The sequence below is a fragment of the Chroicocephalus ridibundus genome, chromosome 8, assembly GCF_963924245.1.
Source record: "Chroicocephalus ridibundus chromosome 8, bChrRid1.1, whole genome shotgun sequence".
Taxonomy (NCBI): Eukaryota; Metazoa; Chordata; class Aves; order Charadriiformes; family Laridae; genus Chroicocephalus; species Chroicocephalus ridibundus.
Genome location: NC_086291.1, coordinates 32,501,138 through 32,520,049, shown reverse-complemented (window position 1 = coordinate 32,520,049; position 18,912 = coordinate 32,501,138). Strand labels below are relative to the sequence as shown.

General features: G+C 40.9%; 1 protein-coding gene across 1 annotated transcript in view; it reads right to left on the bottom strand.

Moving 5' to 3' along the window:
• KIFAP3 (kinesin associated protein 3) overlaps positions 1-18,912 on the bottom strand; it is a 73,982-nt gene that overhangs the window by 7,834 nt on the left and 47,236 nt on the right. Inside the window, exons 18-19 of the mRNA XM_063344819.1 lie at positions 18,503-18,692; positions 13,681-13,780 (exon numbers count right to left, since the gene is read on the bottom strand). Of these exons, the coding sequence (XP_063200889.1) occupies positions 13,681-13,780; positions 18,503-18,692 (290 nt within the window). The remainder of the gene's footprint in view (positions 1-13,680; positions 13,781-18,502; positions 18,693-18,912) is intronic.

The window sequence follows — 18,912 nt, the reverse complement described above, 5'->3', positions numbered from 1 at the left end:
GAGAATAGGGTTTAAACCAGAAGGTTTCTGAGTCTCTGAGCATCCCTCAGAAGCCTGGCATGGTTTCAGTTGGGACAGAGTCAGCTTTTTTACCAGGAGCTGGTCAAGCGCTGTGTTTCGCATTTGGGATGAGAAATACTTTTGGTAGCACACTGGTGGTTTTTGTTGTTGCTAAGATCTCAAGGCCTTTTCTGCTCCTCACACAGCCCCGCCAGGGAGCGGGCTGGGGGTGCACAAGGAGTTGGGAGGGGACACAGCTGGGAGAGCTGACCCCAACTGGCCCAAGGGCTGTTCCATGCCATGTGACATCATGCTCAGTATGTAAAGATGGGGGAAGAAGAAGGAAGGGGGGACGTCCAGGGTGATGGTGTTTGTCTTCCCAAGTAACCACTATGTGTGATGGAGCCCGGCTTTCCTGGAGATGGCTGAACACCTGCCTGCCCATGGGAAGCAGTGAATGAATTCCTTGTTTTGCTTTGCTTGCGTGTGTGGCTTTTGCTCCATGTATTTCACCGTCTTTATCTCAACCCATGAGTTTTTTCCTCACTTTTACTCTTCTGATTCTCTCCTCCATCACAAGTGGGGGGACTGAGCAAGTGGCTGCATGGTTCTACCTGCCAGCTGGGGTTAAACCATGACAAGTTCACAGCAACCCCTCTGTTTCCTCTGTACCTTCTCCCTTTATACACCTTATATTATTGTTTCTAAAAAACACTGTCTTCACTCTCAAAACATCCCCCACCTTACCCCCAAGCAGACATTCAGAATTTCATGCAGCACATCCTTGAAGTCCTAATGTTTCCCTTCTGTGAATCTACTCGTGTGTGTCAGCACCGTTGATAACATATGGTACAGTTACCATCCCATATTGCTTTATAAACTATCATGCCATAAACCCCTGTAATCTATAATGCTATATCAAGTTCCTGCGTATAACGGACAAAACGATGAATTCAGATGAATAGTGAAGGCTGTGTTTCCCTCAGGAGGTACCTAAGCCATAGAGGTGGCACACCAGTCTAATCTTGAGACAACACAACATTATAACCTGTACAACTGAAATGCAGTTTACCGTTTATAATACCTGCCCACAAGAGACACAGGAGTTTGCCAGCAGCAAAGTCTGTGTTTTTTCTCTCTGACTGAGTTTTTTTTGTTTGGTTGAGGTTTTTTTAAGTGTTGATGAAAGGTGCTAGACCATGGGTCTGAGACAGCGACTGCAGTGCAGGGCAGTATAATCACATCTGGGATGCAGCAGAGGCTGCAGTCCTGCTAGCCCAGTTAGGAGACTGGTTAGTGAAGGCTGCGGCTCCCTCCCTCCGGCCTTGACCCATTGTACAGTGAGGATTGCGGCAGGGTGTGCATTTAAGCACAGGAGGTGGGAAATGTTTTTGAATTCCATGTTTCTAAAATTATCTCCAAGTAAGAAATATTTAGCTAATCCTTTGCAGGTAGCAGGTAACCACCACACTTCAAGCAAGGCTCAAAGCCTGTGAGAACCCCGTATCTGCTGATACTCGCTGTCAGCTGAACACCGGAGGGGACACCTTTTTCATAACGCCAGTCATGAAAGAGTGGAGGGCGTCAGAAAGTAGCATGAGGCTGGTTGCCTTTTCCCTCACTTAGTCTCTAGCGATTGAGAAGATGATCCTATTTACTTCTACGTGCCAGCTACCTCTGGTTTTGCTACACTGACCATAAATTTTCTGTCCTTCAGAGCAAGAGCACAAACCGTGGGCTATGGAGAAACAGCACACAACTGAGAAGCCTTAGAAAAAACAATGTCTCTTTTATATAATGTCCTGTAACTGTAGATTCTCCCACTACTGGTAATGACGTTAAACTATAAACCACAAGTCTCTTAAATTCTCCCTCTCATGGTCCCAACTTTTTCTCCCCTATCTGGGAAGCTTTTTTCCCAAGCTTTCTATCCCTCAAGCTCAAGTGGGAGGGCAGTTTTGTGGCAGGGACTGGGACTGTGCACACTGCATCAAATACCAAGGCCATCTCTACATTAACATTCAATATTAATGTTCCTTAAATTGTAATACTGTATCTGCTCAAAAGATAGAAAATGTCAGAATGAACCTGTGCAATAATACTTTAGCTCCCTTGTGCATCACGCTACAGCTTTTATGGATGTGATTATGTCTCTCCTTCCATGTGATCCAGCTTTCTTCAGTGCACTTAATGACTTAAAGTTTCCAGTTGCTTCTGGACTTCGTGCCCAGTTGTATCTCAGCACAATACTGCTGTTTCTGCCATTTAATTATAAACAAATGCAAATCTGACAATTGCGGAGAAATGAGCGCTGCGTCTTCTGTGTCAGGCTCCAGCTATGCACCAAGCAAGGAGCACGCCAAAATTCACTGGTGGGGAGGCAACATTTAAAAAAAATAATAAAAAAAAAATTCCCAACTGAACAGTAAGAAAGCACTGAACTAAAACCAAATGACCTTGCTTAGCCAAATTCAGCAAGAGCCTTGCTTGAAAGCCATAGAGCTTGCCATCTCAGCTCCATGAAAGCAGCCTGGGACTTGGGCTCAGTTTCTTGCCCTGTCAGTTACCTGCTGTGTGATCCCGGGCAAGTTGCTCCTTTTCTCCATGACCTCAGGTTCCCACTGGAGTATTGAAAAGAAGAAACACCCCAGACATTAAAGACAGCACGTGACAAACTACAGCAGTGAGAAGACTCAAATTAGACTGACGTAGACAGAAAAGACTTTTGCTTATTCTGTAACACCTCTCAAATTGGAAAAAAAAAAATATTTCTGATCTGCTAGAAAGGCGACAAATCCAGGATCAGCCAGGGCAAAACAGCAACTCAAGAGCTCAGGTTGTTTCATGTAGCCGTCTTCTTTCTTTGAAGGGCCTTAGGCTAACTTCAACCAGCGTTCCCTCACCCAGGCTCACAGCTCCGCCACACGGACAGGGAGTTTCTCAGCTACTCTGCAGAGGATTTGTTAAAAGGTCAAGTGCACAGCCAGAGCTGGAACAGAAACCAGGAGTTCTGCCCTTCCATTATAAGCCCGACAGAAACATCTCCTCTGCTGTTGGCTCAACAACTGGCCAAACCCACTGATTAGATATATCCATTTCTTAAGAATTAATTAAGAACGAAAACAAAAAAGCCCTGAGGAACAGGCAATAAAAAGCAAAGATGATGACCTTCCCTCCCCCTCTCTCTTTCCACAGTCCAAAGTATTTGTGTCAACCCCATAAAAACCGAAGAGTACCTTGCCTTAATCTTAAACTAGCAATACGCCTGGCATGGGAAGGTTTCAACCATCTCTTTTACCGAGCTCCAGCAATGTCAGTGTTATGGTGGGTACAGAAGCTTCCGCCAACAGCCTGAGCAGAACAAGATCCTGAAGTGGCAACTTCATAGAGGTGACGTGACTGCTGTCACTGACTAAATCAGCTCAGGATCTGGTCCATGTCTTCCACAGGCTTCTGACTAACCATCCCGTTCCCAGACGGGAAGTGTTTCTTGTTTCCTATGCCAGGTTACAGAGCAGGGGCACTGTGAAAACGTACTCTGAGATAAACAGCTGAAGTAGAAAATGCAAGTTTTCAGTGCCCTGCATTGAAGTGCTCCTAGCTGAAGAATTATTCCTTTAAATATTTATACAAACTCCTCAAGTCCAAGCACTGCCACTCAGCTCTCTGCTTCATTAAAAATGGGGAAAAAAGTTCCCTCTTGTGCCCAAACACCCAGAAGAGCCACGCCAACAGGTTACCGGCCGACGGTTGTGCTGTTTCCAGGGCTCAGCACCAAGAACTGGGCAACTCAATGTGGACGATAATCCAGACACTGGAGGGAAGAGGGAGGGAGAGTCAAAAAAAATCTGTTCTGCTTTGACTTACAGCTGCAGCCAATAAAAACTTTCAAAGTCTTTTCTGAAAGTTAACATTACTAGGGGATTTGCAGCGTTCACTAGAGCACACAGCAAATGCAGTTGGAACATTATTACTGATGAATAAACTTTAAATATTTTTTACCACCATAGATGATTGTCCAGATTTCAATCACTTTTAACTATCAACACAGGGCCCCAGTGAAGTCTTGTCGAAATCTATCCCAAATCAGTGATGATTTTAGTGTAAACCAAGAAGGAAATAAATCTCAATGTCTCTTACTGCTTGCTTTCTTAGGGCTAAGACTGGATATATTAGGGAACAAGCCAGATACAAATACAAACGTGGAACACTTTCTTGGAGATCTATACCTTGGAGTAGCATTACTATGCAAAAAAATTCAACTTTAATTAAATGAACTAAAAAGAAAATGTTTCCAGCCAAAAGCTGGTCAGAGAGTCTTAAAAAAAAAAAAAAAACAATCAAAAAAGCTCAAAACCCAGAAGGCAAATAAACTCTCTAAACTTATTTATTATTTTTTTTAATCTCCTGGTTAAAAAAAACAATCTTCTAGTTTTCCAGAGGGACAAGACGAGGGTGGCTCAGTCAGAGCCGAATGGCTGAAGCTGATAAATACAGACTCAGAGAGTCAAATTTTAGAATCAAAACAATTTTAACTATTTGGGAAATAAATTAATTTGCTATGTTACATTAATTTTTATACTAGAGACTTGTTCGCAGCACATGTTCAGTTCAGCTAATAACCATAAGAAATAGCCCACTGATATACGGGACTTTTTAAAACTCCTCATTGTAGGTTTAATTTTGAATCCGGGGAGCATGCTTATACATAGCACACAAAACACCCTTCACTTTATTACAGTTTTAAATCTTTCTTCCAGGTCTGGCCTTGCAACCACTTGTCTTGATAAAATAGGTCACTTGAAAAAGGAAAGCTCAATAAAATGAATTACAAAACCAACAAGATTAAACTGATTGTGCTGTTTTTGTACAGTGCAGCTGAATTCTGCAAATATGCTGCTGGCTGTGGTTTGGCATTTAACAGCATGCGATCAGTGAGAAGGAGGAAATTTTATTCTCATTAACTGTTGCAGATTTACTGCAGTGAAAAAGGGCTATGTAACCTGAGAAGTGACAGAATGGAAAGATCAAAGCAGCAGTCTGGAAACTAAATAAACCTTCTGGCTACTTCCTGCAAGGAAAATTCACTCTGGCAATGTAAAACAGAGTCCAGTTAAAAACTACTCTCAGTTTTATGAGCTGTCACAGCAGCTTGAGTGGTTTGGACCAGTCAAGTTTAGAACATTATATTTCCTTGTTTTTGTCTCGGATACTTCTGTAAGCAGTTTTATAGTTTCTTTTTCTTCTTTTTTTTTTTTTAAAGAGAAAAATAAAATTCTTTTCTTTTGGTTGAAATCGAGAAGGTCACAGCTAAACTCATTAAAAACAAGCAGGTCTTCATTTGCACATTCCATTCCCGTTTACTACATTTTAATATTTTACTTTGAGATTTATAAGCAATGTACATTTGCTTTAATAACTCTTCCGCATTCTGTTCGCTTATTGTTTAATATAAGTGCAAATCAGTTTACAGAGCCCAGATGGCTTGTAACCAGGGAGCCAGTCTATTCCTAGTAGCACATCTGGAGGGACTAAGAGCAACAGACAGAACGTGGGAATTAATTAATCTTACATTTCAGAAGAGACAGACCCAGGTTTGGGGGATTTTTTGGTAAGACATTCCAAAGGACTTGAGCTAACTGCTACAGCATTTTGGTATTCTTTTAAAATTCTTAATAGCCACCCAAGCCATGTCGGTTAAATGAGGCCAACTGCAGGTGGAATACAGTAAAATAAAAAGCAACTAAAAAAAGGTAAAAGAAGTGACTGCGAGTGAAAGAGGCCCAAGTATCCTATATTCCAAGAGAGCTGAACTGCATTAAAACCTCAACGCTAACTCTCTTCCCAAATGGCATCTGCAACTTGCTGAAAAAACTTGCACCTTTAAAATATTCCCAAGCAAGCTATTTCATCTCTTCGCATACTAGCGTAATTGTTCCGAGCAATTAAACAGCTCTTACAGTAAATGAAACAAGTGCAACGTGATCCTTCGTGATTACGGACCACACACCTTGGAGAGATGGTGTGGTCTGGGCACTGGGACGCTGTGGGAGCCGTCAGGAGAGCCCTGCTCTGCTCCAGGGTCTGGCACCCGACTCTGGGTGAGTAAGTTTCCTTCTTGTCTTTGGTTCCCTGCCTGTCTTGACCATCACCTCTCCCTGTTCCGCTCTGGACATCTGCTGCGTGTTGGGGGATACAGGGAGAGCTACTTGGAAGCTTTTCCTGATACAGGCTAAAAAATGAATAATAATAAATAAGAACTCAAACACATTAAAAAGTTGCTATATAAAGAATACTGTATATGCAGAATATTGTCCTCATCTGGATATTCCCAAATTACAGGCGGTGCTGGGCCCTACTCCTTTAGTGCCGCAGTAGGCACAGATCTCCAAACCCTGGGAAAATCTCATTGTGATGAATATGGGTCATAGGGAAAAGTCTTCTTCCCCTTGAATAATCAGACTCTTGGTCTTCAAAAATGCTACAATAACTGTCCACATCATAACAGCATAATCTGGTCAAATACATATTAGTGGCATCTGAACTGGATTATAATATGATCAGGTTGCAGTATTTAATGTCTATAAACAAATTATTATCAGCTAGACATGAAGAAATTCAAGCTCACATTCAAAGAGCTCTTCGTGATGAAGCATTCGTGTTCTGGAAGCACCACTCCCACGTTCAAGTACTGAAGGAAAACAACTATACAGAGAATTTTGATTTAGGCCACGATCCAGGATCTGAAGAAGACAAGTGAAGTTTTTCAATAAGCTCGTCCCAGATTGTGATCAAAAGCCTCCAAAAGGCAGCCGTTCCTTCTTCCTTATTACTATCTTTTAGATGCAAGATCTTGATTCCAAGCATTTGTACCACTTGAACAGGCACTGATGAACAAGAGGCAGCTTACCTGCCTGTTTCACATGAATAGCAGCAAATGCTGTCTTGTCCGAATGAGAGGTGTGTTTTACCCCTGTTAGGCCAAGCCATACGTAACAGAAATTTAGTGAAATCCTCCTGACCATACTCAGTTTAACTTCTTTAAAACTAAACATGTAGGCAGTTAGGACAACAGAATATGATAAAAAAAGATATGACTCTACTACCACTAACGACATTTTTGTGGGATTCAAAAAAAACAACAACAACAAAAAACCCCTTATTTGTCTCCAGAAACTTCATTGGTTCTGGGCTTCTCTTTAAGGCCTTTTCAAATTCGTTTCAGTGGGATTTACAATTTGCTAATACTGATGTGTGATAAACTAATAAAACCTGCCTACAAAGTTATAGGCCCAATTTACTAATAAAACCTAATTCGATTCTCTTGGGAAATGCAAATTAAATAGTGTCCAAATGGTAGAAGCTGAGTACAACTCTGCTGAACATATTGCAAAGGCAAAAAAGGGGGTTTTTTTTGGTTTGTTTTTGGGGTTTTTTTTTAACTAAAGTTTAAATATGGAAAAGTAATGCACAGAACTAAGGAATATCACTATGGTAAAATGTTTGAAAGTAGAATTGTACTGTAATAATAATTTACACTCTGTTAGCTTTTCTTTCCAATAATTAAAGTATTTTATACTCACCCATAGGACAGGAAAGCATTACTGCCTCTACTCAAATGATGAGGAAAGTGAGATGTGGATACTTTCAATTCTACTGTAGCACAGACCCTGCATCAGAGCAGGTTTTTTTATCTAAGCTAATCTTCCCAAGAACCATTGAACAAAGTTTCTTCTGCCACCGACGGCTGTAAAGGGTTGCCTGAGGCAGCTCGCTGTCTACTAATGTAATAGTTTTTCACCTTCAGAGACAGCCTAAGATGGCACTCAGCTGCTGAAAGGCTGGGAAGGGAAAGTTCAAACTAAATAAACCATGCACGTTATCAGCGTGGGATATAACTTACAGGTACAACCATTTAAAAACATTTTGGTTAACAATCATAAAGTGCATATGTGCCAGCTCCTGACGCAGTTCCTGTACCTGTCCCGACCAGGGACTATTCAGCTGCGACACACGACTGGCAGTTTGCACCACAGTGCAGGAATCAAGAGGAACGTAAGACTACATACCTAGGTCTTTCCTCCGTGAAAATTCACATCTGATTTTCATCAAGGTACCCAAACAAAAAAGCCTGTGGCTATGGCTATTCTTGCCATTCAATATGGACTTGTAGCACATGCAGACATTACACGTGGGCAGCTTAGCTAGAGATAAGCCAAGTCACACTAACAGTCTTCCCATCAGGACCTACGGCCATGTATTAAGGTACTGAAGCCCACGTCACCGCAGTTTCCATCAACTCAAGACCCAACAGCTTGGTTATGCGTGCCTGTGCTTGCCAACAACAGCCGCCGCTTAACTGAAGTCAGTGCAGAGCAGCCTGCAAGGTCCTGGCTCCGTACGCCTCGCTCACAAAATATCACAATGACCTGCCACGGCAAAAAGAAAGAAATGCAGCTACAGTTTTAGGCTGTAAATCCAAGCAAGAGGAAAGATGTTCCACCAAGGACAGACAGTCACCCCATAAAACTGGTTTTGTTTGACATGCCAAACCTCACTGTTTCCTGAGAAGAGGCTTCAATCAGATCCCTGTTGAGAGGAGATGTGAGCGCACACGCTGGGAACAGCACACACACAGAAACACCTTGTCTTAGTGAAAACAAAAATGGCACAATGGCAGCTCTGCTACGTTTTATAACGAGGTTAAAGGATTCTGTGCTGGAGAAAACTTCCTTAGGAAGAAAAAAAAAAGTTTTCGCTAGCTCCAGCATTCCTAACTATTAATCTTTCTAGAGCTACAGAGAGGATTTGGGAACTCCGATGAAGATATTAACAAAAAAAGGGCTTTCACACTTAAAGTTTGTACCATTATCTAATTATAGCTGGGAAAGGTTAAAGAGTGGTATTTTCTCCAAAGGGTAAGAAAAATACTGTGGATCTCTCTATTATAAAATATTTAGCCATCACTCTTATGTTTGTGTCTTAAGAAAGTAATTAGTCTCTAGAAGGTGATTAAAATTTGATAAATGACCACGCATTCTTGAAGATGTCTTTCAGCTGGTCTTCATCCCTTGCAGCTCAGACACTAAGCTGTCATCACATTAGCCAAAGGTGAGGGATTTTTTTGTTTGCTACAATCATAAAACTTTCACTCTATATTAAGAGTTATCAGAACCAGGGGCCTCGAATGCAGATTTTAATAACAGATGAAAATTTCAAATCTATGCCTAATGCCCATCTGCTTCTGAAAGACAGTAAGATGATTCAAAGCTGGTAATCTAATCACAAAAGTCTTTTGCTAGCCAATGAAAAAAACCTGGATACAAGCTGTCAAAACAACGTCCTCAGCCATGTATTTTCTGCTGAATGGAAAACATACCTTATGATCTGTTTGCGTTCTGCTCCAAACCTTTGAGGAAAACAAGAGATGCTGTTTATGTATTTTATCACTGCTTCTGTGTACACTATATCCTGAAATAATTCTATTTATAGACATCATACACAACAGTACAACTCCTCTAAGAATATAGTTCAGAAAGAAGAGCTCTAAACTAAAGCTGCAAAAACACACAAGCTAGATTACTAGAAACAAAGCATTTCTATTTCTGAGCATGCCTTGGGTCCCTAAAGTGAGGGTGGCAGTATTAGAAAAATGCCAACTTTCCAGGTCTTCACTTACGTGCTGCTTCTCCTTAATGCTGACAAGTACCAGAAACAAGAATTATCTCTGCTTGCTTCAGGATACGTCCAGAATAGCAAGCATGCAAACAGATCTACAAACGGAATTTAGGGCTAGATACTTTTACAATTCCCTTCAAAGTTGCCCTTCAAAGTTGTCCTGTACTTCGTGATGCAGGAATTGATCACGCAAGGTACCATTCTCAACAGTACTCAGTACTCTAGGTTTCAAAGGAAAGCCCAAGAAACTCTGGGAAGGCAATGTCTTTGAAAAATGCAGCCCCTAAGATACTCCACCTAATTCGCCAGATCTGTAGATGTTTTTACTGCCAACACTATTACTTCATGTTTCAATCTTAAAAAATTATGGGGGAACACCCCCCCATGTGCTAACCCGGTGAACGCAGGTGCCTACAGATACCTTGATTTTTTTAAACTCCTCTTTTACTCAAGGTCAAAAAAAGGACTTCCCTACCCACCTAAGACTATGCAGCAGATCTAGGTATGTAGGTCCAGTGCCTCCTGGGACAGGGACTCCATAGGAGATGGTTGTGATATCTCTGCTGGGCTACAGGAAAGTCAGCCACTTCATCGATTGCGCATCTGGACATGGCTGCTGCTCCAATTCCCCTCAATTATGCTGAAAGTAACATGGTAGAACTGCAATGGCAGAGGCTGCCCCGAACCTCTGCTAGAACTAGCATCCTACGACCAAGGAAGAACATGGTTTTCGCTATCTGCTCCATGCGGCACAACTGGTATAACAATCTGAGATACAGCAGCTGGTGTGGGCTGAGCTCCCTTGCACGGGTATTATTAATTGCTGCTTACAGTGAAAATCTTCAAGGCAACTTCAGTTTGGTTGCACTCCTTGAAAACCTCTCCTCACAGACCCATTTCTTCAGCTCCAAAAAACCAAGATTGGTCATGAGATCACTCTTAAGCCCTGGTAATGCCCTGGGGGCACCAACACTAGTTCAACACTAGCTCAGCTTCCCAGTGACATGCAGGCACTAAAAAGGCAAGTCTTTCTGGCTGATTAGGCTCTCCTGGAGACAGGGGGAAGTCCTGATCCAGGCCGAGCATGTTGCAAGGACAGGAAAAAGCCTCAGAGAAATCAAAGAGGTAACATATCCTAAGTCTTCCTCATAGGAACGCAGAAAGGAGAAGAAAGGATTAGACTATTCAAAGTTGAGTAGCAAGAAGTCAGCTTGTGGTTGTCACCTACCTCAGATTTCATGGGGTGGTCTTAAATGACAGAAAAGACTCCTTCAGAACTCACCCCATTGCTTAGCAAACAACTGTTTCTATTACAGAAATAAAAAGCCTAATACCAGGCCAAGACCAGGAGACACAGGCACAACAAATAAATGTGTAACAAATAAAAAAAGTGTAACAAATGAAAAGACCAAAAATACACATCTACTCATTACTCAGCCATCTCTCTTTGAGCTCACAATAAATGTTACTGTAAACTGATTTACTAGTTATCTATGCAAATCATAACTCAGCTTTCTTTAAAAAAAGTTTCTGAAAACATATTCAAATATTAATAATAGAAAAATGAACCATTTTTATAACAAAAATCTTGATTTATTAAAAGCTGGAACTGGTTAAAAATAAATCCTTGACATAAGGTTCTTGTTAGCTTTAAACTGTAAGCATAAAAATACCCTAGAATTATGTTTTGGTATGGATGAAATGTACACTATATAACACATAAAAAGAGCCTTGACTTGCTGCTATTATTTTTAATTAGGCTCTCTAGCACGTATGGTTTTACCTTCCAACACCAATTCAAATTTGGGAAAAGGGAGGGTCTGACTCTCCAAACTCATGGGACTGGCAATTCCATGGCTCATGCCTTGGAGCACTAATGCATTTTACATTAGCTCTAAGCATCAGGAAATCCTGGCTTCTGGCGCCAAGAAGTTCAAAACTATAATGACACCCATCTGAAAACTAGGATTCGCCATTCGACTGCCAGTATCTATTCTATCAAACAATTCAGTCCTGCTCTGTTACAAACAGGACAGAACATTTGCAGCAGTCCACACTGTTTCCAATTAGGCTGCGTGTCTGGACTGCAGATAAATCCATGGAGCAATCATATTGAAAAAAGTCTTCCTAGAAACCAGGATTCTAATGAGAAATCTGAATATTTACAGAGGCTATTATCAACGGGCAATTACCAAGTTTGGCATTAGCCAAACTGCAGCTTTTCCGCTATTTTCTTGAGGTGAGCCTCCAAAATGCCTGGAGACATTACAAAAAATTCTACAAATATTTAATTTAACTAGTTATGCACCAGATATATTTTGCTACTCATTTTAGTTGGAATACAATCATATTAAAAAGCAGCTTACTAACATAGCTCCCTGATAAGGGGCTGAAATTTGAGGTTGAGCGATCTACTTTGTATTTTACACAAGGACACTCAAGAGTATTCCCCCCCCCACCAGCTGACAGCTTTCTGGCAAAACAAGAGCATCTTGACTGGGGTTATATCTAAGTTTATTAGAAACAAAGGAGTCTGCAAGCTTCATCCTACACACCTCTTCCCCCACCTCCAGGGGGGCACGAAGACTGTTGGGACCACATACCTGTACAATGTTCTGGTTAATAAAGAAATTTGCCATCTCCTGGGTTGTGCATCTATTTTAAAGTTGAAAACAGTGAGTCACATAGTAAGACCAAGCGTGGCACATAGCTCATACTTCCCTCAGTTTCTCTATCACCTGCATGCTCCGAAACGAAGGTTGCGCATTTGGAAAGGATCAGCACCAGAATCCCCTTCCCAAACATAGGCTCCACGGAAAGGGGTTACACACTAGTCTGAATTTGATCCTTATGGAGTATAAACACTTCCTTTCTTCACAAGGATTCATCTCTTAAGTCCTACTTTTTTTCCTGATCTGAGCATTTTAGTTGTTTAATTTGTTCTTAAAAATGTTACCACATTCCACCCTTGCTCAATGTTCAGCTTTCTGGTGCATGACAGGTAGGATAAACAAATGAGTGTAATCATCCACCACCCTTTAACAAATTACAAGAAGCCAAAGTAAGGGAGAAAAGTCTTTTTTGTTTCAGCTGTACATACTGTCAATTACTTATACTTTGCAAATGGTGACCAAGTTGCAAGTGGTGAAAATAACATTCTTCCTTTGGAAAGAAACAACTTCAACCCCAGCGCTGGGCATGTCCAAATAGCATCCTGTTAAAGCTAATTCTGTACCTTGACTGTAAAGTGTTTGAAATATTTCCTGCTAATGAGTATACATAATTCATGCTCTATAAAAGGCACTTCCTAAATGCCTTCACCAGATCTGTGAAGATTTCATCCTTTGAAATGAGTCTTTTCTATTTTGAACCCATGGGAGAAGTCTACTCAGAAATTCAGACTGGAACAGCTTGCTAACATTCAGACAAGGAGAGGTCATTGACCAGAGGGGGAATTCAGAGAAACAACTCCCCAAAGTCAAGCCGACATCTTTTGCTCATCTAGCAAATTTTCAAAGTGCCATCAGTAATTTAACTGAGAATACCTTGGGAAGATTTAGGTTAACGGAAAAAATCCCCAAACAATAGAGAACAAACCCACAGATATAGTTTTGGCAGCTGAGAGACTTATTTATAACAATTTAAGAATACTGGAAACAAAAGTCTTCTAGGTAATCAGCATCTCAAGCCTTTCTTTATCTATTTCCCAACAACGATATCTGAATAGTATTTGAGTAATTGTTGTAACATGTAGTTATTTGTGTGTTCTAGTTTTACTTTTCTATTCAACATCTTTTGGAAAGCTATGATGTATTACAACATGGATGTTAATATGTTAAAAGAAACATGTCATTCAGAAGGCAGATTAGAACTGCTTTTTCAGTGTAAACCATTCCCCCCGCTGTGAGGGCAAAAATTGTTGAATACCACAAATGAAGCCCTAGAAGGAAACTCGAATAGCCATTGCTGGATTATATGCATTCTTTACGATCAACAACTTACCTGCTAGAGAAGGGGTGCTGCCCAACGATGTCTCCATTCTGAAGATGGTAATCACTGAAGAAATCCGGACTCACTGCTCCATCGGGGGCTATTAGGCCATCTATAAAAACCAGAAAGATATGGTGACTGTATGAAGCAACATGACTTCGGGGCAAGTGGGCAACACAACCTGTGCCAATATGTCTTAGGAATTCATTAGCAACTTGCAATATTTCTGGGAGGAATATCAAGCAACAATAATACTGAAAACCAGCAACTTCAATTAAAAAAAACCAAACACCTTACCAGGACTCCAAGTAGCTCAGCCTACTGCCCTGAAATAAAGCTGTACCTAAGAAACATTCTCTTACCCCTTCATCCTGAGGCTTGTAAAGGTTGTATCAAGACCTATCTTGTCCGCCCCATCATGAAAATGAGCCCAGAGAAAAAGTAATGAGAAGGGTCAAACATTAATCTGGGCCAGCAGCATAAAAGTAGAAAAACAGCAGAGGTCTTAATTGTTCAGACTCTACCCTTCACCACTGTACTTCTTAAAACTGTTTAAGAAAAACAGGAAAGCAACTGCAAACCTATTTCTTTCCTCTCCACCGTATTTTAACGTCTTCTAGCTATTTCCTAAAAGGGTGGCCTTTTCACATGGTAGCATCTCAAGAACATAGTTTACAGTTTTCTTTTGCTTCCTGTATACTAAAACACTAGCACATGAAGATGCAGACATTTGTCAAGCCAGTAGTATTCCTTAAAGGCTTCAGTCTCTCCTTGCTTTACAAGGAAGAGAAGAAAATCAGGGGCTAACATTTCCCCTCTGTTACATCAGTGTAAATCCAGAGTGTCTTTGAAGTAAAGTCAGTGAACTGACCCCAGCTGAATGAGAGCCCAGCTTAACTCTTTCCTGTTCCCATTCGCAAAACACGTTTCTTGTTAATATTAAGGGCACATTTCTTACTTGGTAATTAGTATTCAGCTCTAATCAGATAAAACAAGCCACTTCGTTAAAACAGATCCTACTTCAGTTTGTCTCCATTACTGTATGAAAACGATCCCAGACTTGCAGTGCAGAAAGTATCCCAGTAGAAACAGGTACGTTCAGCCTGATACTTTAATAGTTTAACAGAGGAGAGAGAGATATTCCTAATGACTAGGAAGTTACAAATGCCATTCCACTTTGAAGAGAGAGAGATAAGATCCAGGGAGTCACAGGCCACTTAGCTTAACCTCTGTGGTTTCAAAACTACTAAAACTGCCTGTGCAGGAAGCAGTGGAAAGTTACTTACAGACACAAGGGCTTAGAGATGACGACTCAGGCATTCAAACAAATCTCCCTGTGCTTTATGAATTTACCTGCTGTTTTTTGAAGATAATATAGTGACAAATGATAAAAGGAATAGAATTGACACAGCTAGATTTCGAAGAGACATTTGATGAGGTGCTACAGAGATTCATTTAGAAGATAATACCTCATGGGAAAGTGACTGAATGCAATGCAACAGACTGTAAATGAAAAATGCTAGCCATGATCAGACTACATTTTAGCAGCATAAGATAGCTGTACATGGCTAGATTCTAATTGTATACATGTGTATACAGTATGTGAAAGAGTATTACTTGACAAGCAAGTAATCTGGCACAGATCGGTATTGCTGTCTTTCAGCGTGTTCACCGAGACACGACTGCTTTGTGATATCACATGGATGTAAAGTGGCCAAAGAAGAGGAAGGAAAGTTGAAGCAGCTATTGCAAACGCTTGTGCCAAGTTTGCCTATCTCACTCCCTATCCTGTGTTTTTCACAGAAAAGAAATGAGGGGGAGCATCAGCACTTTTGTACCTGCAGCACTTCAGATCAAAACTAATCAAGTTAAGTGACTACGTATTTTAAACAGGCAGGTTTGGTTGAAACTTATTTTAAAGCAGAGCGACTTAAAACCGACTATCTTTATGTTAATAAAGAAAGCACTGTATTTTAACTCTGAGGCTAAAGCTACCACTACTTAAAGTGTCTTCAATCAAGAGTGCTAACATTCAAACCATAACACTCAGAGTTATGGCTCACATGAATTTATAGGAAAATGAAAGCACATGGAGAGCATCAGCTGCGTATAATATGACTACACACTTAAAGGACATCTGTTGTTATGTGCATTTCAACATAAATTAGGGTTACGTACTTTCAGAGCAAGAGAGACACCAAGCTCATGAAGGTAATTTCAGAGATTCTATTAAGTTTTTCGTGTAGGTTTAAATCACTATGCAAGAGAGATGTTGGTGTATCATTGCAATAAGGAACTCCTCTTGCCATCAGAGAACTCAGGAACTATTACGGCTGGGGAGGGACTTGTACTAAGCGTCAGCCATCGGTGCAGGTCATTTCTAACATTATCAATCGAAGCACAAGCATTTAGTTTCTGACCGCACAAAGATTTGTATTTTTGTTATTTTCTGACTAAGTAACACTCTGTCCTTCAGAAACCCAAATGCCTGTTCCAATGGGTACAATAATCCACAGCCTTTTCAAAGGAAAATGTCCTCTCTGGCCACATCTCAAAAGTATAAACTAGCAGACTCCAGAAGCACACCCTTACTGGCACTTGTCAGAAGGAACCTGAGAAGTGAATCTATATTTTGAATATAATCACCTACTGTTATACCTTTAAAAACAAAAGCACTTTTCAAACATCTGCAGAACATATCACTGGAAATCTGCCTCTCCTTCCCGCTTGAATGTCAATTCCAACACAAAAATCTTTGTTCAAATAACATTAAGCCCGTAACATAAATGATTAAAAGCCAGGGAATTCAGCGTTACTGGTGCCGCTCCATCTCTAGCTCACGCTATTGGGAAAAGAAATGGCCCTATGAAATAAGCAAAGGTTTATTATTAAGATCTGTAAAGGGGAGACTACAAAAGGCACGCGGGCACATCTTTAACTTAGGAAGCCTGAAGGAAACTTGATATAATAAAAGACCCTGGTACCATACAACACGTGGCTCACCCTGCCAACCTGGTAGGTCTAGTAGAGCAAGCTATAGGTTTGAAAAGGGACCAACAGGGGTTGTTCAGCCTGGAGAAGAGAAGGCTCTGGGGAGACATTATAGCAGCTTTCCAGTATCTGAAGGGGGCCCACAAGAAAGCTGGCCAGGGACTTTTTTACAAGGGCATGTAGTGACAGGATGAAGGGTAATGGCTTCAAACTGGAAGAGGGGAGATTTAGATTAAATACTAGGAAGAAATTTTTCACTATGAGGGTGGTGAGGCACTGGAACAGGTTGCCCAGAGAAGCTGTGACTGCCCCATCCCTGGAGGTGTTCAAGGCCAGGCTGGATGGGGCTTTGAGCAGCCTGGTCTGGTGGGAGGTGTCCCTGCCCAGGGCAGGGGGTTGGAACTGGATGGTCTTTAAGGTCTTTTCCAACCCGAACCATTCTGTGATTCTATACCACCAAAAAGGCATGTTGCTGTCTCTGACATATGTAATCAAAAGTAGAAGAAAAAAATCCTTAATTTCTATTATCCTTTGGGAATAATTTTTGAAGTGCTACTGAGATCTTGCACAATTATTTTCTCACAGCAACTACAAGTAAAGCTTATGGGGTTTAGTTGTTTTGTTTTTCCTATTACTATTCCTGCAAATTCATCCAGAGTCATAGAGTTTTGTGACTCATGCTTCATAGCAAAGGACTGGACGCTTCTGTGGAAAATAAAAAACCACAGACTCAAACCCATCAATTAAAAAAAAAAATAATCCATGCGCACACAGTCATCCAGGAGTTTGAAAAGGATATAAAACCTCAAGTTTGAGAGCATAAGCCAAATCCTAGTTATGAAAAGTTATGAAGACATACATGCGGTGGGCAAATTACTTCATGATTGTCTCCTGCAAAGTTTTTTGAACCTTCCTCTGAAACAGCTGGCAATATTGGACTAGATATATCAGTGTCTTAATCCAGTATGGCAGCTTCTATTTTCTTAGTAATTACAAAATCTTTACAGAAGGAGAGAGACAGAGCAGATTCCACTTGAGATCCCCCAGAACTGTGCCATTAAGCACTACTAATAGGATTAAGCAAAATGATGAGAAATGTCTTCTTTCTTTAGAAAATATATTAATCTCAAATACGAACATGACTCTTCTTAAGAGTAATTCTAGGGTTTTTTTAGCCAACTTCTTCAAATTGTCAAATAATAAAACTTTTTAATGTGAGGAACTAAAAAAAAAAAAAGAAGTATTTACAGAAGAGATTCACGCACTTCCCTAGATATATGACAGCAAAAATCATACAAGTTAGCTGAAAGTCACAGAATGATTGCCTCTGCTACGGAACCTACAAGTTTGATGTGTCTCAACGGAAGTCTTTCATCAAGATCTGCAATAAAAATTCCATTACAGAACTAACACACGAGGCAGAACAAAATTCAGCATCAAATCCCATAGGTGTGAATTTAACAGGGATGAGAAAAGGCTTGTGTTTGCAAAGCAAACAAGCTACAGACACAAGACACAAGGTGTGAAGAACAAGGCTGGGGCACCTTTATTCACATCGATCATCATGGTCCACTAGCTCTCTGAGATGGGCCTACTCATATTTCTCAAGACCTGTAACGCTTCATAAAATCATGGATGTGCAGTACTCAATCCATCATTAACATGCTAACAAGGACAAGCCCATCCCTGGTGAGCATGCATCAGTGCCGCTCCCAGTGACACAAAAGGGTAACTGTCCCACTGGTTTGAGTCAGCAGAACTTCTCTACAGCCCCAGGTCGAGCTCCCGTTCCAAACACGGAGGTAACAATCCCAGTCCTGAGTATCAATATATGCTCCCTTACCTGCGTTGTAGTAGAGGTCAGGTCTTTCCAGAATATCCCCTTCATGGATGTAGGGCTCAATAGGATCATCACCGTACAGATACTGCTCACTCTCATCCATCTGCCGACTCTCCACCATCTCCAGCCATTGAGAGTTGTGCCACCGAAACTTCTCGCTCTGGATTTTTTTAGCCCATTCCTCATCATATTCCTGTTAAAAAAAAATAATCACCAAACAATATTTTAGGATGAAGTATTGACAAAGCTGTTTGGTTTCACTGTAAATGGCAGAGGAATTTAATGTCAGCAAAAGATGTAAGTTTCAGGGCTCAGTGACTTAAATCCGCTATCCAGTTTGCAAAGTATTTTGAGCAAACAATGGAATGGTTTTGCAAGCGCTAGGCATTATTCTGGTTTTGTACATGCAGAAG